Genomic DNA, 27,045 nt, shown 5'->3' with positions numbered 1-27,045 from the left:
AAATATTAATATTTTAGTTGTGAGTGCAGTAGAGGTGACTTTTTTTACTTTTTCTTTTTCATCATTCATCTGTTCTCTTCACTCAGCTATACTTTCTGTAGATTTTCAATAGTTACAGAGAACAATGAGCAACACAGTGAAATGTACATGGCACTAAAGGTATTAATTGTTTAATCCAAAATAGTAATTAGAATAATTTTATCCTTGGAAGTGTACAGTGGCCAGTTTCTCTTTTGAGTACTAAAATCATCACCCAAATAAGTATTCATATTAGCTGCTGGTGAAGGTTCTAAACTTTTCACATACTAACATGGACATCCAGCTTTCCAGTACCTTTCACTTGAATTGACCATATTCTATTGTATGTTTTACAATGGGAAAAATACAACATGTAGTTATGTTCCTGGGTCTTTAACATGGTATATTAAGTTTTTAAAATCTAAACAATGAAATAAAAGTTAGGTGCTGTGAAATACTTTGAGCCTCGTGATAGGCACATCACTGTAAGAACAAAATCACTCTTAATGATTAGTCATTAAATGATGACTTTGTATACATAATTTTTCATTGTTTGAAGAATCTTTTGAGCATTTATAATTATCATCTCTGTTCAACCTGCATATCTGCACTTCCCTAAGACTTTGCAGCAATTTCTATGAATATGTATGACATGTGCAACATAGAAGGGTGCTTAGAGAATCAGAAGTGGGGGGTTAGAACTGGGACATAATGTTAGGAGTGGATGGTGATTCTCTGCCCAACTTTGGCGACCAGGAAGACCAAGCACAGACTAATCCTTGGGAGTATACATTGTCTTTGTTTCACTTCGTTTTCCTTAACTGTCTACAAGGGATAGAGTAGAGTGTTCCACTCTAGGTGCTTGGAACAGCATTAGCAGCAAATAGAAAAGCCTATTTATTTGTGGCATGTTTCTCTTACAGAAAACACCACCACTCTTCGGTTACAAATAGCTCGAGATAAAGGACTACTTGGGGATATTGCCATTCACTTGAGAGCTAAACCCAATTTCTTACTGCATGTTGATAATCAAGCTACTGAGAATGAAGATTATATATTGCAAGAGACAATAATCATAATGAAAGAAAATGTAAAAGAAGCTCATGCCAAAGTTTCCATTTTGCCAGTAAGTCAAGGCTGCCATGAATGTGATCTAAAATAAAGGAAAATGCTCTTAAGTAAAATTGTGATGCTCTTCTAGGTAAAAATCTTTTTTTTTTTCATAAAAGGATGCTTTTAAGCATGAAAAAAGTAAGCTAATGTTCCCACCCACCTAAATATTTAATAAAGAATGAATATTTTATAACTGGCTGACAAAAATGATGTCTATTACTTGTATTTATTCTTGAACTGGAATATTGTTTGAATGAATTTTGAAGCACTGAATTTAGATTAATTATATCTGATTGGATCCACTGTAATTTTGTTTTGTCAGTTTTTAAACTAATGACAACAAATGAAATGCCCAAATCAATCTGGTTATTTTTATTACTCATTTAATAGGACAGTATTTTTCCTTTCATGATATGATTACTTGAATCAAGATTAGTCTTCAGATGGTTTAGATCTGGTTTTATCTATCTGTATTTATCCATATATGTCTGGAGAGAGAGAGAAAAACAGAGAATGAGAGGGGGAGAATGTGTGAATATATCCGTAATGATGCACAAGAAATTGAAAGTGGTTAATAGTGGATTAGTGTTAATATTATTATAAAATAACAAAATGTTGTTTTATATTATATAAATAGTATTAATCTTATATATTATATACCATAGAATATATTACATTATTAAATAAATATATTACATAATGTTAGTGTTACTAATAGTGATATTAGGGGTTTTAGGTAATAGTATCTTCTGAAGAGTATAATTGGGAAAGTTATAAGGGATGGGATAGAAATGAGGGTTTTTTTCTCCTCTTTTTAGAGTATTTTTTATCTTTGGAAATTTTTTATTATGTGAAAACAATAAGAAATTTTAAAAAATTAAATATAGGCTTATATCTAGATTTTCAAGTCTAGAGCACTTTAAAAATGTATGTAGCATCTACCAGTGTTTCCTAAATTTTCTTTTGGGATATTAAATATGTAAAACATACAATAGAATATGGTCAAAATTTTAGGATAGATTTTAAAAAATTATTTTATTTGCTAATGAGTGTGAAGATTCCATTGAAACATCACCAGTGAGCTAGAATATTCCATAGATTCTGAAGTTGTCAGTGGGAAGGTATTAAAATATAACAATAATCTTTTCTGTGTTTGACAGATCTGCCCATTCCCATGAACAAAGTCAATTATTTCCTTACTGAAACATATCAAGTATTCAATGCAAGTTAAATGTCTTAAAAAAAATGAAACACCATCTTTTTCCCCCATTCCCCAGGATGATATTCCTGAATTGGAGGAAGGATTTATTGTCACTATCACTGAGGTGAACCTGGTGAACACTGACTTCTCTGCAGGACAGCCAAGTGTGCGGAGGCCTGGAATGGAAGTAGCTGAGATAATGATTGAAGAAAATGACGATCCCAGAGGAATTTTTATGTTTCATGTTACTAGAGTGAGACGAACTTTCATTTGTTTACAGTCATACAGAAGCCTCTCCCTGCTGTTTTGGCCAGTGTTTTGTAATGTTTTTTGCAAAACATTTAGCTTTGTCTCTATTTTTAAATAGATAAGTAACCAAATTGCTCTTATAAACTAATTCTTAGGTCTCTTTGGGCTAGACCAAAGGATTCAACAAGTTTACTTTCATTAAATTAAACGTAAGAGTTCAGAAGACCTTTTATGCATGCTTATATCTGATTGTTAATTTCTACTTTGAAGGATGAAGTATAGAAAGTTAAGTAGAAACAATACGTTTAGAAAGATGACTTATGAGAGTTACCGTTTTATCTTGCCTTTCAACTGATACTCTTTACTTAAAGGGCGCTGGGGAAGTTATTACTGCCTATGAAGTGCCTCCACCCTTGAACGTTCTTCAAGTTCCTGTAGTCCGGCTGGCTGGAAGCTTTGGGGCAGTAAATGTTTATTGGAAAGCATCACCAGACAGTGCTGGCCTGGAAGACTTTAAACCATCTCATGGGATTCTTGAATTTGCAGATAGACAAGTATGCCAGTCACTAACATATTAGTCTTTTTGCGTTGTACTTCAGACATTTTGTAGGCATCCATCAAATGAATGTACATTAGTGATTGCTAAATGCATTATACTCTAAATGTTCCTATGTTGAGTCAAACAAATATTATTAATTGAAATACAATTTATTAATGGGCATGGGAAGAGACTTATAAAGATACAACCATCTTACCCTTTTCTGAACCCCTGCCCCAGTTTTATTTAAAATAAATAGAAGTTACAAAACAGGATAATAATTGGCTTAGAAATGCCTAACAATATAGAGAAAACTGTCTGATGAACTAGACTATTCCTGTGGACTTTAGTTTCTTTTATTTTGTTTCTTAATGCCAGTAAATATAGATATTTATTTAGAATTTGCACTAAAAGTATGGACAGTTTTTATTTAATATCTAAAATGCCCTTTATAATTTAAAAAAATGACTAAGAGAAAATGAACAAAATAGTTAAAACTTGAAAAACTGAAAAACAATATTCTAGATTTAGGCTCACCAGTCTTAAATGTTATGAAACATTCCCCAAGAATTACAAATTTTGTAAACTTGGCATTTTTTAATATGTTAGAATAAGATGTTTTCATACATTTTTTTTTTTTAATCAGTAAGTGGAAAAGGCTTATGAACAACCATGAAATATTAGTAACTTCAACTAGCACCTCTGTCCACAGGTAGCCTTATTTTGGCTAGACAGATTACCAGAGTATGCGTCAACTTATTAGTTGCTCATGGTGGGCAGTAGTAAATGCTGTTAAAAGGTAAGCATACAGATCTAGATTTTCCTACACAGAAAAACATTTTTTTTTTTTTTTTGAGACGGAGTCTTGCTCTGCCACCCAGGCTGGAGTGCAGTGGCCGGATCTCAGCTCACTGCAAGCTCCGCCTCCCGGGTTTACGCCATTCTCCTGCCTCAGCCTCCCGAGTAGCTGGGACTACAGGCGCCCGCCTCGTCGCCCCGGCTAGTTTTTTTTTGTATTTTTAAGTAGAGACAGGGTTTCACCGTATTAGCCAGGATGGTCTCGATCTCCTGACCTCGTGATCCGCCCGTCTTGGCCTCCCAAAGTGCTGGGATTACAGGCTTGAGCCACTGCGCCTGGCCATATTATTGTTAATATTTTTGAAATCCTGAGCTTTTAAAACAGTTTTAGAACTTGAAACATTTCCTAGTAAAAAGAGCAGAATGCAAGTCAATGAGATTCTTACGTTAAAAGCAGAAACAAATACGTTGATTTGAAACAAATACATTGATTTGAATCATTGAAGCAGCCTTCCAACTTTAAGGACATTATCAACTCCTTATCTGTGCGTGAAGTTCAAGTTCCATCATTAACCAGCATCCTGAGGATCAGGTTTATTCTTAAAATTCACATCCTCTAAGGAAGGGACTCTGTATTTTACAGCACAGATTTGAGGTGCAGGCAATTTAGTTAGCTTCTATTTGAGCATTTGATTTTATTCATGTTTCCACCTGTCTGAGTGTGATATCCAGGTTTTTCACTTTTCTCTGTTGTTAAAGATTTTAGGTAGATTTAGATAGAAAAACTTCATTTTCTGATAAATGTCTGTGTCAAAAACATTGGAATATTTTTATGACCAATAGTGAAACTGCAAACTGGATCAAGGTTTATTTATTTATAAGTTTATAAAAACTTTTAACATAGACTCAGAAAATTGAACTAAATCCTGATTATAAACATCCAGGAATAGCACATTTGGGTCTTCTTTCTGCCTTTCTTTTTGACTGCATTGTAAAAACAATATCTGAAACCAATGGGATTTATTTTAATTGTGGAAGACAATGGTAATTTTTATGTAAATTTCATATCATGTAATATTAATACCAAGCATACTGCATTTTATGTTTGTGCAATGGTATTAGAACCTGCATGACATTAAAAACATTTTAAGAATAAGGATTTATTGTTTTTAATGTATAAATAATACTATCTTATCACATCAATAATTTTTTATCTTGAAAGTAATAGACAGCAAATTTCTGATTTTAAAATACCATAAATATACACAACTTTAAAATGCCATAAATATATATGCCACAAATATATACAACTTTAAAAGTATTACGAATATTATAAGCAAAAGAACTACTTTTTTGTACCATGTTTCTAAGTTTTTTAGTTTCAGCTAAAAAATTAAAATATATATAAGCAAAAACTGTTACTACATTATTTCTTTCCTCATTTCCTATCTTCCTCCTTCTTTTCCTCCTTCTTTTTCTCCCTTCCTTCCTTTCTTTCATAGGTTACTGCAGTGATAGAAATGACCATAATTGATGATGCTGAATTTGAATTGACAGAGACTTTCAATATTTCCTTGATCAGTGTTGCTGGAGGTGGCAGACTTGGTGATGATGTTGTGGTAACTGTTGTTATTCCACAAAATGATTCTCCATTTGGAGTATTTGGATTTGAAGAAAAGACAGTAAGTTAAATATATCAGGGGAATGCATTATTTCAGGCTAGTGTTTCATGTAATTTTGAGTAGAAAGTGTCTTGCATTTTTGTTTTGAAAGTCTTGGCCAGGCGTGGTGGCCAGTAATCCCAGCACTTTGGGAGGCCGAGGAGGGCGGATCACAATGTCAGGAGATCAACACCATCCTGGCCAACATGGTGAAACCCCAGCTCTACTAAAAATCCAAAAATTAGCTGGGCATGGTGGTGTGTGCCTATAATCCCAGCTACTTAGAAGTCTGAGGCAGGAGAAATCACTAGAACCCAGAAGGCAGGGATTGCAGTGACCGGAGATCACGCCATTGCACTCCAGCCTGGTGACATAGACTCCATCTCAAAAAAAAAAAAAAAAAAAAAAAAAACAAGTCCCGGTGTGGTGGCTCACACCTGTAATCCCAGCACTTTGGGAGGCCGAGGTGGGGTGGATCACAAGGTCATGAGTTTGAGACCAGCTTGACCAATATGGTGAAACCCTGTCTCTACTAAAAAAATACAAAAATTAGCCTGGTGTGGTGGCGCATGCCTGTAGTCCCAGCTGCTTGGGAGGCTGAGGCAAGAGAATCACTTGAACGTGGGAGGCAGAGGTTGCAGTGAGCCAAGATCACACCACTACATGCCAGCCTGGGCAACAGAGTGAGACTTCATCTCAAAAAAAAAAAAAAAGAAAGTCTTTATTACCCTTCACGTTTGAGTCTCTTCTCAAGGATCTTTTTAGTGGGCTATTGAATTAGGGGCCAATCCTGCAGCCTGTGCACACAATTTGATAGTAATGTGAGCCTTAATATCAGGAAATTACGAAGGGGAACAGATTCCTATTTATTGGGTGTAGTAGACCAAGATGTACTTTTCATCCACACCACCTATTCTCTGCCTGCTTTACTGCCAGACCACCATTCTGGTCACAGGCAGGATTCTGTCATGGGTCTGGGTGTTACATCCCACAATGGGTTTACCTGGTGAGGGATTTATATTACCCACTGTTATGCTAGTCTGTTGTGACTTATGTAGAACAAAACACCACAGTCACCCCCCACCAGCTCATGTATTTCTCTGTATTTCTTCTCACTTCTCATTGGCTGTTTACTTCCAAGACTTGAAAGAAGGAACCCAATTATTATTGATTCAGCCACAAAGAGAGAGAGAGAGAGAGAGAGAGAAAAAAAAGCCTAATTAATCATGAAAACTAAGTGTTTGTGCAGCCAAATTTGGTACCCAGTACTAAATTGTCACTACATCTTAAGTATAAAACACTATAAATTCCATTATAATTATTACATAATTATGACATAATATTATGACCTTACCTTTCAAAAGAAATTCCAAGGTATGAATTAAGTATTTAGATAATCCATAAAAGTATTTAGATAATCCATAAAAGTATTTAGATAATCCCCATATACTCAGCAACTCTTCCAGCTCCATGTGTCACCATTCCCTTCATTTAATCACTTATAGGTAGTCAATAATTCACATAGATTTCTTTTAATTGATAAACCAATTGCCGTAATTTTCTACTGTCCTGTGGATGCAAGACTAGACCCACAGCTTGCCTACAAGTGCTGGAGTTCCCAGATGCTCCAAAATTGAAATATAACAAATAACTGCCTAATGATTTGGCTATTTAATTTCAATTTCATAAGAAAATGAGACCTGTAAGAGGGACAGAACAAACTTTCACTGTAGTCCAATGAGCTCTTCCTTGAAAAAAAAAAAGGGCAGCTGTATTTGTAAGGAGTGTTGGATTGGCAAAAGAGTGACTGTGAATATCTCCCAAGCAGCAGAAAATTACACATGAATATGTAAGTTATTTTTTATAAAATGTCTCTTAGCTTATAAGTTTAGATTAAAAGTTCAGGGTTTAGTGTTCAAATCTTCAATTGATGAAACTTCACAATAACATTTTTCATCAGACTTTTGGACTTGGGCCCTGGACAATGTGTTTATAATCTACTCTTAGAGTAAATGAACACCTACACTAGTATTCATAAATAATTTTTATTCATTTTATTGTAACTGCGATCATAAACTCTAGTGTTTTAAACCTAGTGTTAAGCACACTTGGCCTGGGAAATAATATCGTTACAGCTACAAATTTTCAATTTGTCTTAGAGTCTAAAGGAAAGATTTAGGTTACCCAATTCCTACTGTATTGTTGAATATGTAAAGCACACGTGCTTGGGCTTTAATTCATTAGATGTCGATGGCTATTTTGAGTGTTGGTGATCATAGTAGCTGCATGATGCTCAGCCCTTTGTGACTGCTTCCCTTGCTTATATCCTATCTTTCCTATCACAAAAGTTTCTTGGTAACATGGAGTTTATCTTTTAACCTTAATGAGATATACAATATTGTGCACACAATAAACATTCTGTTAGCATTATTTGGTGACATAGATTAGATTCACAGCTGAGGTACATTAGGAAAAGACTGTTAGTAAAAATCCATCAAAATTAACAAGCTGTTCACAAGGGCAATGTGGTAAGTACACCAAAGCCCTGGGAATAGCAGAGACCCATGGAAATCTACTTGTGAAACCTAAACTAAAATGTTACATCTATAGAATCAAGAAGACTTATATAATGGATTTTCTCTATTTTTTTCTTGCTAAATATCACTAGTCCCTGAGGAGTGGTATGAACAGTTTGGAGTTAAAATATCCTAATTAGATTCCAGGCTCCTCATCTCCAAATATATGTATATATCTGGCCCTCAGATTTCTGTGAGTTTCTGTGAGGCTTAAATAAGAGAAGGTATATGTAAGAACTGACACACAATAGAAGCTCATTTCAGTTTGTTCTAAATCTGTGCTCTTGACATCAATGCAAATCTCATGAAGAAAACAAAACAAGATTGTATTGCATGTTAAGCTTCTATCTGTCTTGAAAGTGGAAAGCATTGTGTTATATTTTCTATTTATATAGCGGATGGATGATATAAGTTCAATGAGGACTTTGCTTCACAGAGTCAACACATGTACTTCACTTAAACTAGATCTGTTAATAAGGACTTGTATAAAAAATAAATAGTGCTGGTAAATGAATGTATTGAATCTCCTCTCTTTATCTCAGATTAATAAAACCACTTTTAAACTTCGACTCACTAAAGTAGGTACACTACAGATAATACAGAGGACAGTTTAGGTCTGTATTATGTGGGGAGCCTGATTGTAGTAACAAAGATCCCCCCAAATCCAGTTTCTTCATATAGTAAATGTGCATTTCTTCTTCATGCAGGAATCCTGCACTAGAGTGCCCAGTCGGCTGATGCTTATGGACACCTCTTATTCAACTGGCAGCTCTCAGGCCCTAGACTCTGTCCGTCTTGAGGTTCTGTCCTCTTCTATGTCCTGGGCATCCGCTCTATTCACCTGCCAAATGGAAAAGTAGAGGATGTGGGGTCTTGTGTGGAAGTTTATGGCAAGAATATTAGCAGCATAAGTCATTTCTGCCTCTATTCTCTGGGTCAAAATTCAGTCGCATGCCCTACCTAATTGCAAGAGAAGACAGGAAACGCCAGCTAGTTGAGCATCTAGGAATAGAAAGTGGGATTTGGTAAAAAAGAAAAAATTTTCTGCCACACGATCATAACATGTAACATTCATTCTAAACTTTAAAATTGCAGTCATTGTAAACAGAAATAAGATTCTATTTGTTTATCCTGCTCTTTTCGTTTGTTTCTTTTGCCTTACTGGATTTTTCTTCTTTCAGGTAATGATTGATGAATCCCTTTCATCCGATGACCCAGATTCATATGTGATATTGACGGTTGTCCGGTCCCCGGGAGGAAAAGGAACCGTCCAACTTCAGTGGACCGTAGATGAGAAGGCTAAACATGACCTTAGTCCTTTGAATGGGACCCTTCATTTTGATGAGGTATAGTCAGCATTAGGACTCATGTGTTTTTTCCCTAATTTGTCTTTGAGTTTCTTTTTCCTTTTTATTGTAAATTCAGGGGGCACATATGCAGGTTTGTTTCATGGGTATATTGCATAATGCTGGGGTTTGGGCTTCTGGTGAGCCCATAACCTAATAGTGAATATAGTACCCAATAGGTAGTTTTTCAGCCCACACCCCATTCCCACCCTCCCACCTCAAATAGTCCCCAGTGTCTGCTGTTTCCATCTTTATGTCCATGTATATTCATTGTCTAGTTCCTACTTATAAGTGAGAACACATGGTATTTGATTTTCTGTTTCTGCATTAATTCATTTAGGATAATGGCTCCTAATTGCATCTGTGTTGCTTTAAAGGACATGATTTAATTATTTTATATGTCTGTGTAGTACTTCATGGTGTATATCTGCCACATTTTCTTTGTCCAGTTCACTGTTGGTGGACACTAAAGTTGATTCCATACCTTTACTATTGTGAACAGGTTGACTGATATCTGATGTTGAGTGGAAGCACCTGCCCTGGTGTGGGGTGCAGGCAGGGAAGGATGGTAAAAAGCGATCATGTTGGAATGTGTTGGGGTCTCTTGGGGAGTGGTAAGGGGGTACACCAGCTTCTAGTCCTGAGCCAACAGGAATGAAGTTTTCTTCCCTCTCGTGCCCCTGTTGCAGGACTCATGACTTTCAATTCATAAAGACTGTCCTTTGGCTCCGCAGTGCAGCTGCAGGCCACAGATGTGCCCCTCTAGGAGCTGGTACCAAAATGGGCTCAGGGCAGGCCTCTTCCCCTGCTCCAGGGCAAGCAACTTCACAACTTGTCTGTCCTCCATTGCTGGGACACTTTGCTCTGTGTAAGGAGGGGAGTTGGGCCCTGTTCTTCCTGTAAGCCCAAGTGGCACAGGCTCACTTTGAGCAGGGATAGAGTCACTGAAAAAAGCACACAAAAAAGCTTTCTTTGTGTGCATGCACTAACTCCCAGTGGGAAGAACCACAGCTGTGTCTGCAACAGTCTAGAGTGGGAGATGACCACCTCTACCACTGTCCCTAGGCGTTGGTGCTGCCGTTTTCAGTGACTGGCCCTATGCCTGCATTTCCTTTGTCCCAAGGGGACTTTGGTGGGCTGTGCTCCCCCTCCCTTATGGGCAGCCTATATTGTGGATCTTAGATCTCCAGAAGTCCTTTAGCTCCCTGGCACCCACCTCACCTCCGTGCTTCCCAACGTCAGAGCCAGTTGTGGGGTATATTTGCAGGAGATCTGGTGGTGCAGTGACTCTAGAGCCGAGAGGTCTCAGGCAGAGCAGTGGCACTACAGGTACACAACCACTATGGCACCCTCCATCTCAGTTTGGGTCTGAGGGGAACATAGACACGCCTGCACAAGCTAGCAACCCGGTTCTCTGTCCCTGGGAAGTTCCCGAATAGCCACTTACAGCCTTGTCTTGTGTCATGAGCACAGAGTGGCTCCTCAGAAGCTTGACAATCAGGAGATTGTCAGAGGAGTGAGGAGCGGAGAGAAGCACTCCCACCTACTTTCCATGGGGTTCCAAGCTCCTTGGGGTCAATCTCTGTAGACTCTTGCTGCTTCCGTTTTCTACACCCCAACTTCCCACTCGCCCTCTGACAGATCCTGGCTTTCTTCCCCCGGTTTTCTGTTCAGAACTTGTCCTTTCACCAGTAACTTTGATCATCTTCCTGAGGAGAACTGGCACCTGATGTCCTTAGAGAGTCATCTGCTAGAGGCAGTGGGTGCTGTGCTGTCGCTGCTGAGGGGAATGGTAACCGTAGTCACCCTGTGTGGCCACACCTCGAAAGCTGTCTTTGATTTTCTTTTGCATAGTATTACTTGTGAATGCATGTGATAATATTTACTATGTCTGGGATTTTTTTGGAAATCCATATGCATGATGGGAGGAAGAAATCACACACAACACACACACACACACACACACACGTACGGAAATTCTAGATATCTGAAATCAAATTCTTTTTTTTGAAATTTTTATTGATACATAATTGATATACATATTTTCAGAGTACATGTGATAAATTGGTATTCATATAATCAAATCAGAGTATTTGAGATATCCATCACCTTAAATATTTTTTCTTTTCTTTTTTTTTTTTTGGAGACGGAGTCTCGCTCTGCCACCCAGGGTGGAGTGCAGTGGCCGGATCTCAGCTCACTGTAAGCTCCGCCTCCTGGGTTTACGCCATTCTCCGGCCTCAGCCTCCCAAGTAGCTGGGACTACAGGTGCCCACCACCTTGCCGGGCTAGTTTTTTGTATTTTTTAGTAGAGACGGGGTTTCACCGTGTTAACCAGGATGGTCTCGATCTCCTGACCTCGTGATCCGCCCGTCTCGGCCTCCCAAAGTGCTGAGATTACAGGCTTGAGCCACCGCACCCGGCCAAATATTTTTTCTTTATGCTAGGAAAGTCTAATTATTCTGCAGCTGTTTTGAAATGTACAATAGATTATTATTACCTATATCAAAAATTTTTTTTTTTTTGGAGATAGGGTCTTGTTCTGTCACTCAGGCAGTAATGCAATGATGCAATCATAGCTCACTGAAGCTTCGACCTCCCGGCTCAAGCAATCTTTCCACCTTAGCCTCATAAGTAACTGAGACTATAGGCTTGTGCCACCATGCCCAGCTACTTTTTAATTTTTTTTAATTTATTTTTTATTTTTTATTAATTTTTTTCGAGACGGAGTCTCGCTCTGTCATCCTGGCTGGAGTGCAGTGGCACGAGCTCCACTCACTGCAAGCTCCGCGTCCCGGGTTTACACCATTCTCCTGCCTCAGCCTCCTGAGTAGCTGGGACTACAGGCACCCGCCACCACACCTGGCTAATTTTTTGTATTTTTTAGTAGAGACGAGGTCTCACCGTGTTAGCCAGGATGGTCACAATCTCCTGACCTTGTGATCCACCTGCCTTGACCTCCCAAAGTGCTGGGATTACAGGCGTGAGTCACTGTGCCTGATCTATAGTCAAATTTTAAATTCAGACTCTGCCCACATTTTACCATCAAAACTACCCCTCTCTCACGTTTTTCCTCTCCTGATTGAAGTCAAAGCCAATCAACCGCGCTGGATGTCTGGGTGTCATCCCCAGCTGCACCCTTTCTGTAATTGTTACATGTATTTGATTACCAAGTCTAGTTAGTTTTCCCTTTAAGTGTGTTTTCTGACTATTCTGACTGTGCGGAACTTCTATACCGACTCAAAATACTGATTGTGTAACATAACAATGTCAAACTTACAAAAACTCATAGGTTGTAACATCCATGTACACTTTGAAAAGAAATTAAGGAAGTATTTCAGCCAATCAGAAAAACGGAAACACAATAAGTAGTTTGAGAATAGCAAGCATATTACAGTCCATCTGTATGTGTCTCAGCCCCACACTGATAAGAAGTGAAGGTGCAAGGTCCTATCTACTTTGAAGGAGGAACATAATCTTTTGGCCCATGCAGTTGGTTTCTGCAACTTGTAAGAATGACTCCCCTTCTCAAAGTTTGGTTGGACATTTACAGATCTGTTCTGTTTCTTTATGTCTTCATCAACATGAGCCTGAGAACCTTGGCTGGAGTATCAACCAACCCACCGTAGGATGTGATGTTTCTGGTTGCCTGTGTTCATTCAGTTTCTTTCTCCTCTTTCCATTCTTTGGCTAGTTTTAATAATCAAAAGAAGTGGGGAAGCAGCATATGGGGCCCAGTTAAGCTGAGCACAGAGGTTTTGTTTTGTTTTGTTTTGTTTTTTATGAATAATACCAACCTAACCACAGGACAGTGGTATTTACCAATCAAACTCCTAAGTCTTTTTCTGGAAGACAGGATGTGGAGGTGGAAGAGACAATCTGATTCTAAAATATACATGGAAATACAAAATGCCAAGAATAGCCAGCAGCTCACAAAGAAGAATATGGAGGGTGGCCCTACTTAGCCAGTGTGTCAAATAATACACAGTTAAAGTAAATAAGACAGTGTGATATTTGCTCTGGGATGAACAAACAGGCCAAAGAGAAGAAACTAGTCCAGATTTGTCAGTCTTTTTATAGTTTTTGCTTTTAGAATCATGTTTAAACAGTTTTCTTAATTTAATATCTAAACTGCTTTCTTAAATTAATAAAGATGAAACCAGAAGGCAATTAGTTAAAAAACAAAAATACCAATAAAACCTGATTCATAAATTTAAAAAACTTAGAGAATAAGAATTGACAAGAAGGAAGTAATTATTAAAAGAGAGAAAATATTGAAAATTGTAAGAGATTATATAAATGTAGACAAATAAATTTTAAGAACCTATGTGAAATTGGCTCTAGCAGGTATACAGCAGATATAGAAAGTCTAAACCTATGCACTTTTGAAAATGAATAGAGAATAAATATTAAAAACATTAAAAGCTCTGTAGGGGGTTTTCCAAAGGAATTCCAACAAATACATTTACATGGTCCATGTCTACATTTTTTTTTTTTTCAGTCTAGTGACTCTCCTTCAGAGCCTGCAACATGAGATACAAATACCTTTTTTCCCTTCAGTATTGCAATATGTGATTGCAATACTGAAGTAAATACCTTTTTTCCCTTCAGTATAGCAATATGTGATTAAGGAGGTCATCAGTGATGCCCTCTGGCAGTCTATTTGCCATGCACCTGTTCTGCCATCATTTTTGAGGTGTGATTACCCCGATGGCATTAAATCTCAAGCCAGATGTTGCAGGTATATCATCCACTTACTTCTCAGATTCTGACACATGATGACTCATGAAACATCTAGGTTGTGTGCCCTAGTCATGATCTGAAAAGTTCTCACCTGAGAAGCATTTAGAATTTAGAAATTAGTTTCAAATGTCTATAAAGATTTTCCTCAGTAATAAGAAGCAATAATGTTCTGGTTACCAGATTCTTACTGCTAGATACACTTCCCAGGTGATTAAAAAGGTTTTCTTGTTTTGAGCATAAAATCTACACTAAAATGGCAAATAGTCTGATCTTTTCCTCCAGCGAATAAGGTCATCCGTTTTTAGAGTACTGCATTAGGAGGGATGGTGTTGTTTCTAGATTCCACTCTCTCCATCTACTTGTTTGGTCATCAGCCTGGTATATTTCATGTACAACTGTGTAATGGCTCCATTGTTTTTGTATGTCTGTGTCTGAATATGTACAAAGATCTGTGTCTCCCACGGGTTCTAATTGGTTTTGAGGATGCCTTTCATCATCTCTCAGTTCTACTTATGGCCAGTGATATCCACTACATCAATAATGCCCAGATGGATCTCCATTCCCACAAATCGTTCTCATAGCAACTTAGTATTCACATTGGCAATAGGGAAACCTAGTCTACAGAAGCTGTTGTACCTACTGTACATCCTAGGTTGTACCAATACTTACTGTGTAAATGTTTCCTGGACTTTCTCAAAATGTAACAGTGACTGTAGAGTCACCATTGCCCATCTTACAGGGAAGGTCTCACAATAATTCTATTCAGTCCTACCTTGGTAACAGGGCAAAGTTCTTCATTCCTATTTCTACTTTATGCAGGACAACTAAGCTCCATACTCTGTTTATAGAAACATACAACTCTCTGGAACTGATGAATGGTCCGTAGGTGATAAGTCAGGGGGATATTGCACTTTACCTTCCTTGAGGAGAAAATTATGAGGTGGAGATTGGTGTCCAGAGGCTTTTTAGGAAGTACTCTTGAGGTCAACACCTGTGTAAGTGGAAGAAGCAGGATTGGGCAGGGATGAAGGCAAACTGTGAGGCAGTTGAAACTGACACTACAGTATACTACAATTTATTTGGAAATGGGACTGACCCTTCAGAGCTGTCTGAGTTAGAATGATGTTAAGTTTTATAATCTTGTGTTGAGCAGTCATTGTGTGTAGAGCATGCCAGGAAGAGCATTTGACCATGTGGGAAGGGGTTGTCTTCAGATGAGGCAACTTGCAAAGGAGCCTGACAGATGAGAGTTGTCTGCTGAAAACACTTCCAGCAGACAGGGTAATGAGTCCTTTCCAGGAGGGGAATCTTAGTGAACATCAGAGCGTCCACCACAGAGATGCAGGGTAGGGCCAACAAGAGAAGATTGTTCTGAAAAGTTCTCCCTCTCTTTCCCGTGGTCTTTTATGATATAACTTATTCTTTCACTGCCCACTTTGACTCTTTGCCTTCTACCCATTCCTGCTTCCTTCCCGCCCCATCCACTTTTGTTGGTCCCAAGAGTATTCCCTATTATGTCTTTCCTCTCTTGTCTTTCTCTTAGCAGAGTAACTTCTAGAAACTTTGTTAAGTATCACTGTAGGCTAGTAAAAATAAAATGGTCCTGGGAAGATAAGAGGAAAGGAAATATACAGAGAACAACTACGCCAATACTTTGAGAGAGAATCATGATGCTTATCATTTTTATCTCTACCTTTTCCTCCACATTCTAAAACAACTTGAATTTGTCCTATGCATCACTGATTAAATTTTCTGCAGTTTGAATTCTGCGTTTTATTGTTTCTCATGAACATTGTAGTTTTGCAATTGCATTTTTTCTTTGAGATTTTTATTATTAAATAGTATTAATCTCTTCACTTAAGCTTTTGTTTCTTCATAGTTGCTTATTGTTATTTTTACAATATATGCATTTTTAAAAATTTTGTAAGGGCTTCTGGAAAATATGTACTCCCTGCCTGAGACCTCATTAGATGTACTTACGAAAAATCTGTAATTCTGGGATGCAGTGCATCACTCTCATTCCTTTTACTCTCTACATATTATGAATTGGAAACTCAGAATCGATATAAGGAGGAAAGAGCTGATAACAGGGGGAACACTAAAGCTCTGAGGTAGGTGGCAACCAGTTATTCTTGGTTAGTATAGTATCTGTGGCCTGGAGTTCAAAGAAGTCAGGAAATGGGTCTTACCCCCAGTATTAGTTTGTTGTCACACTGCTAATAAAGACATACTCAAGACTCAGTAATTTATAAAGGAAAGGAGGTTTAATGGACTTACAGTTCCACATGACTGGAGAGGCCTCACAATTATGGCAGAAGATGAAGGAAGGGCAAAGGCATGTCTTACATGGTAGCGGAAAAGAGAGCATGTGTAGGGGAACTGCCCCTTATAAAACCATCAGATCTTGTGAGACTTACTCATTATCATGAGAACTGCATTGGAAAAAACCCACCTCCATGATTCAGTACCTCCCACCAGGTCCCTCCAATGACATGTGGGGATTATGGGAGCTACAATTCAAGATAAGATTTGGGTGGGGACACAGCCAAACCATAGCACCCCCTCTGTTGTTATTCCTGTTATTTAGGTTCATGGCATGGAATGTGTATCCCGTGGTCTACTCCAAATTGATTCCTTCATTAGTAAAATTGTACCTATATTTTAGAAACATTTTAATCTTTCGTTTCTTTCTTTCTATCAGTCTTGGCCCTTTATGGTGTCTACATGTGCATTTGAAGAAGGCATAACTCACTCAACCAGTCTCTGCCAGTTTAACTCAGAAGTCTCTTTCCTCCATCTTTGTTTAAATTTGCTGTAAAAATATATGTGCTCATGGAAAAAAAAAAAAAAAAAAAAAAAAAAAAACACCTCAGTCAGTACACAAGGATGTAGAAAAACAAATAAAATTCCCCTGACTCCTTCTGAATCTTGCATTCCTACTTCCTAGAGGTAACCGCTATTGACAGTTTTTTATATACCCTTTGAAAAATTTTCTATGCATATCCAAACATATGTATCTTATTCTTACAAAAATGGAATTTTACACTGCAATCTGTTCAGTAGCTTGCTCTTTTTACTTTATAATCTATCTTAAACATTTATTTTTCATACTAGCCAAAATCCATTGCACTAAAAAAATTGGTTACATGTTTTTCATTATATAGATTCCCCTTAGTATTTGATACTATTGACATTTCTTCATGAGTACTGTTTTACTGTGGTGTTTATAGTTCTCTTACATTTTTTCTATCTTTCTGGGATTCACATTTCTTGTTTAGTATTTAATTCTGTCTAGTTCTCCTTTCCCGAATGTTTATATACTTTCGCAGACTTCTATCACCCATAATTTGTATTATTTTCCTCTCCTTTACTATCTTCACAATCTTGGTTCTCTTGAGATATGGGAAGTAGCCACTGAAAAGTAAAAAGGATATACATTTTATAGCGAGCTAGACCTTAATCCAAATCTTCACTCTATTATTTAATGCCATGTGACTTTAGGAAAATTAATTTATCTCACATTTGGATTCTTAGTTGCAAAATGGCAATAATAAGGCTTAATCTAAACAAAGGCTCTGAGCATTGCATGAAATAATGTTTGTGAAGAAACTAACCAATTTACAGACATTTAGAAAGTGTTTGATACAACAATTGTAATTTAGAAACATTTTAATGAAATAGCAGGCTGCTACCTCAACTTAATATCTACATCATAGGATAAAAACGCTTTAAATTTTTGAAGCTCAACACCTTTTCTACATCATAGGATAAAAAAAATTAAAGGTTTTAAATTTTGTAAAAATAGGAAGACTTTGTATTTCTATTTTCCTGAGATAGCCTATATGTAGTGCCATTTCTCAAACTGTTGCTCTGCACTGCTGTTCAGCAGAACAGAAATAATTGTTCTGAATTTTAAAGAAAAAAAGGGATTCCAGGTTCACATGGATTTGGGAAAACCTTGATTGAACTAAGTAGGCTCTTTTTATGCAGGATTATTTTTAGATACTTTAATGTACTTAAGTCCATTTTGAATCTCTAATAGAAGAAATATTCTGAATTTATTCCCCTGTGAAACTTCCCCATCACCTTTTTATCTGAGAACATTTATTACTATCTTCTCTAACCATTGGCTGGAATTTTCCACCTATAGTCACCCTTTTCCCCCCTCTTACTGGTTTTAGATTTCTTTGAGAAATGAAGAGCATATGATATGAAGAGCTGCCTTACATACACAGTAGATAAGGTGGAGGGCAATATAAACATAAAATATAGTTGATTCTCATGATTCACAGTAGCCAATCCTTATCATTCATAATCCCCCACTTGTGAATTTCCCTACTCACTAAGGTGTATTTGCAACCTCCAAAGTCGATACTCCAAAAAGTGTTGGAGAATTTGATTCACCTGATTTGTACATTTACAGCTGAGGTTGAACAAGTCAACACATTGACTTTTTGTTTCAGCTCTCATGTTGTGAACAAATGTTCTTTTTACAGTCCATTTATTATCACTTTTTAAAATTTTTGTGCTTTCTGTTGGTGAGTTTACTGTTTAAATTTGCCCTCAAGTATAGTGCTGAAATATGGTGTTCCTAAGCACAAGAAGGCTGTGATGTACCCTAAGGAGAAAATATGTATGTTAGATAAACTTTATTCAGGTGTGAGTCATAGTGCTTATTAAACATGACAAATGTATTTGAATGATTCTAAGTTTTTGCTAATGTGCACATGTCTGCAAATGACCACAAAAGTTCTCAGTATTGATTTTGGAGTTACAAAATTGGGTGAGTAGGCAAATGTGCAAATAAGGAATCCAAGAATAGAGGAACCAACTGTATATAAAATCAGTAGCACCTTGGAGAAATTACTGTACATATAAATAAGTATGTAAAGATGTTCATGGCTGTATTATTTGTAAGAGTAAATAGCCATTGTCAGATAAATCTTGCAAATAGTATAAAGGCAAACAATGGAATCCCCATAGCAATGAAAATAATACATTGAGTCTGAGAGCGGTGGCTCATGCCTGTTATCCCAGCATTTTGGGAGGACAAGCCTGGTGAATCATTTGAGGTCAGGAGTTTGAGACCAGCCTGGCCAACATGGCAAAACCCCATCTCTACTAAAAACACAGAAATTAGCCAGGCATGGTAACGCACACCTGTAGTCCCAGCTACTCGGGAGACTGAGGCAGAAGAATAGTTTGAACCTGGGAGGCGGAGGTTGCAGTGAGCTGAGATCATACCACTGCACTCCAGCCTGGGTGACAGAGTGAGACCCTGTCTCAAAAGAAAAAAAAAAAAAAAATACATTGAATCTACATATGAAAACATGGGTAACCTCAAGAGTGTGCATTGAAGGAAAAATTAAGGAGACATAATGCATTTTAGAGTGAATAATAGGATGGGAAGAGTTTTGAAAAGGGAGATTGAAATGGGCTGATAAAGGGGACAAAAATAATAAATTATAATGAAAGACCATTTGTTGTCGAGTAGAAACAATGCTGCTGACAGAAGGACCAATTCAAACTATATACCTGAGATCCAAGAAAAAAAAGTAAGAAAAAATAAAATCATTAACATTCTTATGAATTACCAGTAATGAAAAACAATGTACTATGAGAAAGAAGTATAAAATACCTAGGAATAGATTCAGCAAGAAACAAGTGGAACTGATTAATAAATAAGGATAAAAACAAAATCTTAAAGGTGAAGGTAAAAGAAAACTGAAACATGCATATAAAATACCAAGTTCCTGGATAGAAAAACTACATTTTCTTATGAATTAGGCCCTTTACTGCTACCTTTAGATATTTTTGTTAGCTGGAAGGTACCATTACTAATTTAACATCAGCAAAATATACTATGAGTTGGATATCCAGTGATGATGAACAACGGCTGGCATCTCAGGACTGTAGGTTGTCCCTACAACTGTGATCTAATGTCATTTACACTTTTTTCCTCCTTTGAATGGAGGTGTTTCTTATAAATATTAAGTCTGTGGCCTTTGTCTGTTTACATAATTGTGTGATCATTTAGCTTTCTTTAAAGATTGGATTTTCAATGGTTAAAATTTTTCAGTAAATTTAGTGGTTGTATTCTTTTCCCATTTTCCCCATAAAGAACCCAAATGGAATTTGTATTCAGAACTGATTTTTGTGGAGTAATTCTTTCTAGGTGCAACTTATAATTCTAGTGACAAAAAAGACACCCTTAAAAGTGATTATGGACATAAATATTATTCTGCTTAATGACAACATTCAAACTTTGGCTTTGGTTAATCTGGAAAAATGCACCGTTTCTGTTATTGGATGTAGACTGAGTCCCAGAAGACCATTGTGTTGCACACACTTCAAGACACAGTGTTGGAGGAGGATAGGCGTTTCACCATTCAGCTGATATCAATTGATGAGGCAGAAATATCTCCAGTAAAAGGTAAGAGAAATTCACATTTTTGGAAATTAAAAAGTAAATTCTCAGAAAAAAAATGTAATAAAATAACCCATAGTTACAAAAATGGGCAATGTTAGGTTTTATAATTCCTAAAACATAAAGATACCATTTTCCACAGGTATTAAAGGTTAAGAATGTTTTAAATTAAAATTACAATATCCAATCTTGGTAAGATCATAGGTCAAAGATTTCATACTGCTTAGCTGTGTAATTTTTTAAATGAAGATGTTTATTGTAGCAGTGTTTATAAAATGTAAAATGAAATATGTCAGCTTCTTAAGTGGTCCAATAGTAGGAGACTAGTTAAATGTGTTATAATACTATGCAGCCATTCAACGTGACGTAACAGGAAAAACTGTTAATTACATTAAAAATTAAGAACACATAACTACATGGATAATAGTCACATTAAGAAAACAGATTTTGGCCGGGCGCGGTGGCTCAAGCCTGTAATCCCAGCACTTTGGGAGGCCGAGACGGGCGGATCACAAGGTCAGGAGATGGAGACCATCCTGGCTAACCCGGTGAAACCCCGTCTCTAGTAAAAAATTCAAAAAACTAGCCGGGCGAGGTGGCAGGCGCCTGTAGTCCCAGCTACCCGGGAGGCTGGGGCAGGAGAATGGCGTAAACCCGGGAGGCGGAGCTTGCAGTGAGCTGAGATCCGGCCACTGCACTCCAGTCTGGGCGACAGAGCGAGACTCCGTCTCAAAAAAAAAAAATAATAATAATAATAATAAAAAGAAAACAGATTTTAGGACATGCTAAATGTGATGTTTTGTCATGTGCATGTCTTACATGAGGTTGGAATTATTGATTTGAAATGTTAATAGTGGTTTTTGATTACCTATATTTTTAAAACATATTTACAATTATCACACATTATCTTTGTAATAAAACTATTTTTAAATGTTTCATATTATGTTTAGCATTATAGCCTATGTACATCTATTTTCATCTGAAAGTAGTTACTCAGATATTTTGACATTTCAGAAACAGGCATTTTAATTCTCATTTGCCTCCAGTTGATATGATGATTTGTTTCTTGGATCCATAGAGAAAAAATTAATGATTCTAAAATGGTTTTATTGTGCTATAAACAATAATAACCAACCATAAAAAACTGGTTCAGAAACTTTTAGCATGAAAATTTGGTGATTGTTACATTTCTTTTTTGCCATCAAGAACTCCATCCTATGCAAGGGTCTGTGGCTAAAAGCAGATTTCATGTCCAAGGAAATTTTCAGAATTGTAGAGTATCTATCACTGTATATACTTAGGGTAGTTCTTCTTTCTGCATTTTCATTTAGTATATTTTCCAACAAGGGAATCATATCATTGCACCATATTCTTTTATAAGTCTTTAGTTAGCTTTAGTTAACTCTTTCATAGGTCTTTAGTTATCCATATCATGTTAAAATGACAGATGTCACATAGGCTAATTAAACATAGAAGAATATATCATTGGATCAGGATAAATCATTTACCATATTAAAAAATATTTTTTGAGGCAGGATCTTGCTCTGTCACTTAGGCTGGAGTGCAGTGGTGTGATCACAGATTCCTGCAGCCTTCAATTCCCAGGCTCAAACAAACCTCCCACCTCAGACTCCTGAGTAGCTAGGACTACAGGCATGTGCCACTATACCCAGCTAATTTGTTTTTATATTTGCAGGGATGGAGTCTCCCTCTGTTGCCCAGGTTGGTTTTGAACTCCTGGGCTCATGGGATCCTCCCACCTCAGCCTCCCAAAGTGTTGGGATTACAGGTGTGATCCATTGCACCTAATTCTTAATATAGTTCTGTCTGACTGTGACACTTGCTGTGACAAGCCACTGTTGATTCCATTAATCCATTGTCAAGCAAAATGAGAGTATAGTGATCTGGCTCTTTGTGTAATGAACCCCTAATGTGTGTTTCTGGAAACAATTTTCTTTAAGTTTCTGCTAAGTTATATGGATACCCAAATACTTGATATCGTTTTTTATTTCATCTTAGTAGAAATATTTGACACAGGTTTATAAATGCTTACAGTCAAATGATAGAGTCAGAAAAATAAAAATGAAAAAGTGCACCGAAGAAGTCTTGCTTTTGCCATGTAGCCAGTTGACATAGCTGTGTAGCCAATTGCAGTGAGCTGCAAAATGGTTACTATAGAAGCAAATTAATGCCAATGGTAGGGGAGCCCTTGCTTTTCATGAGAGTGATAGGGAAATTACTGCCAAGTTTCTTTCTGCCCGTTTCATTAAAATGTAATCTTGGGCAAGTGATTTGCATCCATGTCTTCAAGACCTCAGTGTGCTTCAGTGTCATCATAGGTAAAATGAGGATATTGATATCTAACTTACATGAGAGTCATGAGAATGAACTAGATTCCTGTGTGTAAAGTGCTTAGAAAGTTGCCAGGCATATACTAAGTGCTTGTGTGCATCTGCTACAAAGCGGTCTATATCATCTTGAATTTAGGTAGTGCATCAATAATTATTCGGGGTGATAAGCGAGCATCGGGAGAAGTTGGGATAGCTCCGTCATCTAGGCGCATCCTCATCGGGGAACCCTCAGCAAAATATAATGGTACCGCTATTATCAGGTGAGGACTTCATGATTTTTCTTTGCCTATGTGGGCGTTACAAAGTTTTATTTAAATAATTAGTCTTAAATCCATCATTCTCAATACATACATAGTCTTCAAGCATTAACATCCTATATACTGTTAACATCCTGTGGAGAGGAGAACAAGTTTTGGGCAGAAATTGAAATAATATCCTGACCTATCTTGATGTTAGATCATGAGAAGGTTTCTGACTCTTGAGTGATTTGCACAAATTACACCAAGGAAAACACATGGAGTTGAGATCAGAAAATCTATGCTTTCACCTCTGTTCTGTTACTAAACATGTGATATAAGGGAGTTACTTCATCTCTGCAAGCTTGTGTGTCTTAGCTACAAAATCATTCCTTAGAAAATCATAAGGGCCAAACATTTTGCTTCCAAGTGTTCTAAAATCGGTCTGTATTAGTGTGTTCTCGCACTGCTATAAAGAACTGCTTGAGACTGAATAATTTACGAAGAAAAGAGGTTTAATTGGTTCAAGGTTCTGCAGGCTGTACAGGAAGCATGACTGGTGAGGCCTCAGGAAACTTACAATCGTGGCAGAAGGCAAAAGGAGAGCTGGCACGTCCTACCTGGCTGGAGCAGGCGGAAGGGGTGGAAGGGTGCTACCTACTTTTCAACAACCAGATCTCGTGAGAACTTGATCACGAAAACAGCAAGGAGGAATTCCGTCCCCATGATTCAGTCACCTCCCACCAGGCCCCACCTCCAACACTTGAGGTCACACTTCAGCATGAGATTTATGTAGGGACACGGAGCCAAACCATATCAGGGCCTATCATATAACTAAATGAGTATGATCATAGGCAAGTTTGTTTCTCGTAAATTTTCTTATGAGGGATGGGAAGCAACTATCAATGGCTTAGCTGAGTTTGACTTTATACTTTATCCTCGTGGTAGTTATCCAGAAGTAAGGCTATCCGTTCCCATCAGCATGCCCTTATATAAAGGGTCTTCCAGTCTTTAGAGAACTTGGACTTTTCGTATTTTGTACCTTTTGTGTTAAGTGAAAAGCCTATAAATATTAATACTTCTTTTTATTTCTTTAAACCTTGTGCTTTTAGTGATAAATTTTTGCCTGTATTCCTGTCAAGATAGATTTGCACTCGCTTAATACTTTGGGTGTTACTATCTTGGAACTTTAAGACTTTCTTTGGTTTATAGTTGGTAGTAGATGAGGTTATTTAAAAGAGAACTGTCACTGAAATGGATGAAAATTGATTACTGTTAAAAGAGAAAATGTTTAAGAAAAGTACCTTCAATTGAAATGTATTGTATACATTTGTTTGTTGTTGTAGCCTTGTTCGTGGCCCAGGGATTCTGGGGGAGGTCACAGTGTTCTGGAGGATATTCCCTCCTTCCATGGGGGAATTTGCTGAAACATCAGGAAAACTGACAATGCGAGATGGACAGTCTGCAGTCATTGTAGTAATACAGGTATCAATATTAGCTGGTTTCTGTTATGCCCTTTACTCTGTGTGCTGGTGTGTGTGCAGGTGTGAGCATATGTGTGTGTGTGTGTATGTGTGTGTGGTTAGAAGTGGGGAATGGGGAGGAGGTAAATATTCCAGCATTTATGGTTGTTGGCATACACATGCATGTGTGTGTGTGCGCGTGTGCGTGTGTGTGGATGACAATGGGGACTGGAGAGAAGGTTAATATGATAGCATTTGTTATTGTGGAGGTGCCTGTGTGTGGGTTTAAAAGTGGGAATGGGGAGGAGATTATTATTACAAAATCTGTTATTATTTAGAGGTTAGGAGTTTTTCTTGAAATTTCACAGATTCTACTGTCGATGATTCTTTGTCTTTCTCTAGGCTTTGAATGATGACATTCCCGAGGAAAAAAGTTTCTATGAGTTTCATCTCACTGCCATCAGTGAGGGAGGAGTTCTGAGTGAATCCAGCAGCACTGCCAACATCACGATGGTGGCCAGCGACTCTCCCTATGGCCGATTGGCCTTTTCACATGAGCAACTTCGAGTGTCAGAAGCACAGAGGGTATAGTATGAAATGCTTAAGATTTTAATATCATTTTTATTTTTACATATTAAATGTTTTCTTGTTTCTATTCCAAACTTTTCACAAACTGATTAATTTACTCCAAACATCATTATTTTAGCATATAATGTATATAATTTTATAACCTTATATGTAATTTTAACACAATCCTGGTAAATAGAACCTTTAGTTAGAGATAGTGTTGTCTGGTAGATAAAACATCCAAATCAAATAAGAAAATGCTTTTTGCATAGGTTAACATCACAATCATCCGTTCCGGTGGAGCTTTTGGCCGCGTGCGACTCTGGTACGAGACGATGAGCGGGACAGCGGAAGCAGGCTTGGATTTTGTTCCTGCAGCCGGGGAACTCCTCTTTGAAGCAGGGGAGATGAGGAAAAGTCTGCAAGTTGAAATCCTTGATGATGACCATCCTGAAGGCCCAGAGGAATTTTCTCTAACAATTACAAAGGTGGAACTCCAGGGAAGGTAAAGTGGAAAGGAAATTAGGAAAAAGAAAGCCAAAAGCAGAGAGAGAGAAAGTTCTATCGTGTAGAGATTGATACTGAGCTCTAAAGCAGTTCTTTCCCTACTGTTTCTCAGATTTGTGTTACATTAGAACAGGTCATAGAAGGGAAATTATGCCAATGATTGCTTTTTTATTTTAAATTTTCTCAAATATAACTTCCCTCTGAAAGCCGAAAGTATGTGTTTCTATTGTGTGGACTCATTCTGGGTGGCCAGGAAGTTGAATACGATATGGGCTTCTAACTGGTGAAGAAACAGCCTAACAGCTCTCTAAATCAGAGGTCAACTGGTGTGGCTGAATTTGCTGCTTTTGATTTCCATACTTGTGAAAGGGCTGGAGGGAGGGATTTCTTTCCTTGGTGCATCTGAAGGCTGTATTGATTTCTCTGTGGGTGAATGACATAGATGCTTTCCCCATAGTTTTAAAGTGGGGAAATTTTAGAGTGAAAGCTAGTTGGCCATTAATGTGCACCATGTTTTCAAGGAAGATCATGAATTAACCATAATGAGTCTCTTTCATTCCCTGATTTAGTGGGGCAGATTTGATGAGGTGGAAAAACATCTTTAGCATGTTTAAATACTCACAGTTTCTGCAGTGCACAGGTTGAGAGAGACCTACCAGCACCTCTGCCCGGATAGCAGATAGGTGGGCCCTTCAGCTAGAATAATGCCTGCGTTTAGAAGAATCACAAAGACATTTTTCTTGTGCATGAAAATATTTTTGCATTTGTAATATGAATATCATGCTTTAAAAACTTTTTTAAACTAAAATATGTCACTCAGTGACTTAAGTGTGTATCATCCCATCTGGGAAAAAAAATATATTGTGGGCTCACATACCCTTCAAATTTTAAATTTCCCAAAAATGCTTCTGTGCCTGGCAGTGAGAGTGAATTTGTACTCCTAGTAAATATAGTAAAAAGTTTGAGCTGATCACTGACTATTTTAATTAAATAAATGCAATTTGGTAAAAGCTTATTTAATGTGAGATCATATTTGTGTTATTAACCAGCTAGAGCTTGAGGATTTTGTCTTCTTTGCTACTGTTTTTTTAAAAAGCAGTTTCTATGTAAGTTTAATTCTGGGGAAGCAAGTTTTGCCTTCCAGATAAATTTCTAGGTTTTCTTAGATCTCAAAAGGTAAGTAGTACAACTCGCTAATCTGCAGCCCATCTCAGACTACGGATAACAGTTACTCATCGTTTAATAGTCCAA

The 27,045-nt window shown here is 37.4% G+C and overlaps 1 protein-coding gene across 1 annotated transcript in view; it reads left to right on the top strand.

The window, feature by feature from the left end:
- Nucleotides 1-27,045, top strand: part of ADGRV1 (adhesion G protein-coupled receptor V1) — a 544,806-nt gene that overhangs the window by 136,772 nt on the left and 380,989 nt on the right. Inside the window, 10 exon segments of the mRNA XM_033179148.1 lie at nucleotides 942-1,144; nucleotides 2,409-2,585; nucleotides 2,953-3,135; nucleotides 5,420-5,599; nucleotides 9,336-9,500; nucleotides 20,559-20,676; nucleotides 23,158-23,281; nucleotides 24,604-24,742; nucleotides 25,123-25,305; nucleotides 25,560-25,792. Coding sequence (XP_033035039.1) covers nucleotides 942-1,144; nucleotides 2,409-2,585; nucleotides 2,953-3,135; nucleotides 5,420-5,599; nucleotides 9,336-9,500; nucleotides 20,559-20,676; nucleotides 23,158-23,281; nucleotides 24,604-24,742; nucleotides 25,123-25,305; nucleotides 25,560-25,792 — 1,705 coding nt within the window.

Source organism: Trachypithecus francoisi, unplaced genomic scaffold, assembly GCF_009764315.1.
Source record: "Trachypithecus francoisi isolate TF-2019V2 unplaced genomic scaffold, Tfra_2.0 Lachesis_group2, whole genome shotgun sequence".
NCBI lineage: Eukaryota > Metazoa > Chordata > Mammalia > Primates > Cercopithecidae > Trachypithecus > Trachypithecus francoisi.
Note: the sequence above shows the minus strand (reverse complement) of the source record. Positions and strands in the feature narration are given on the sequence as shown.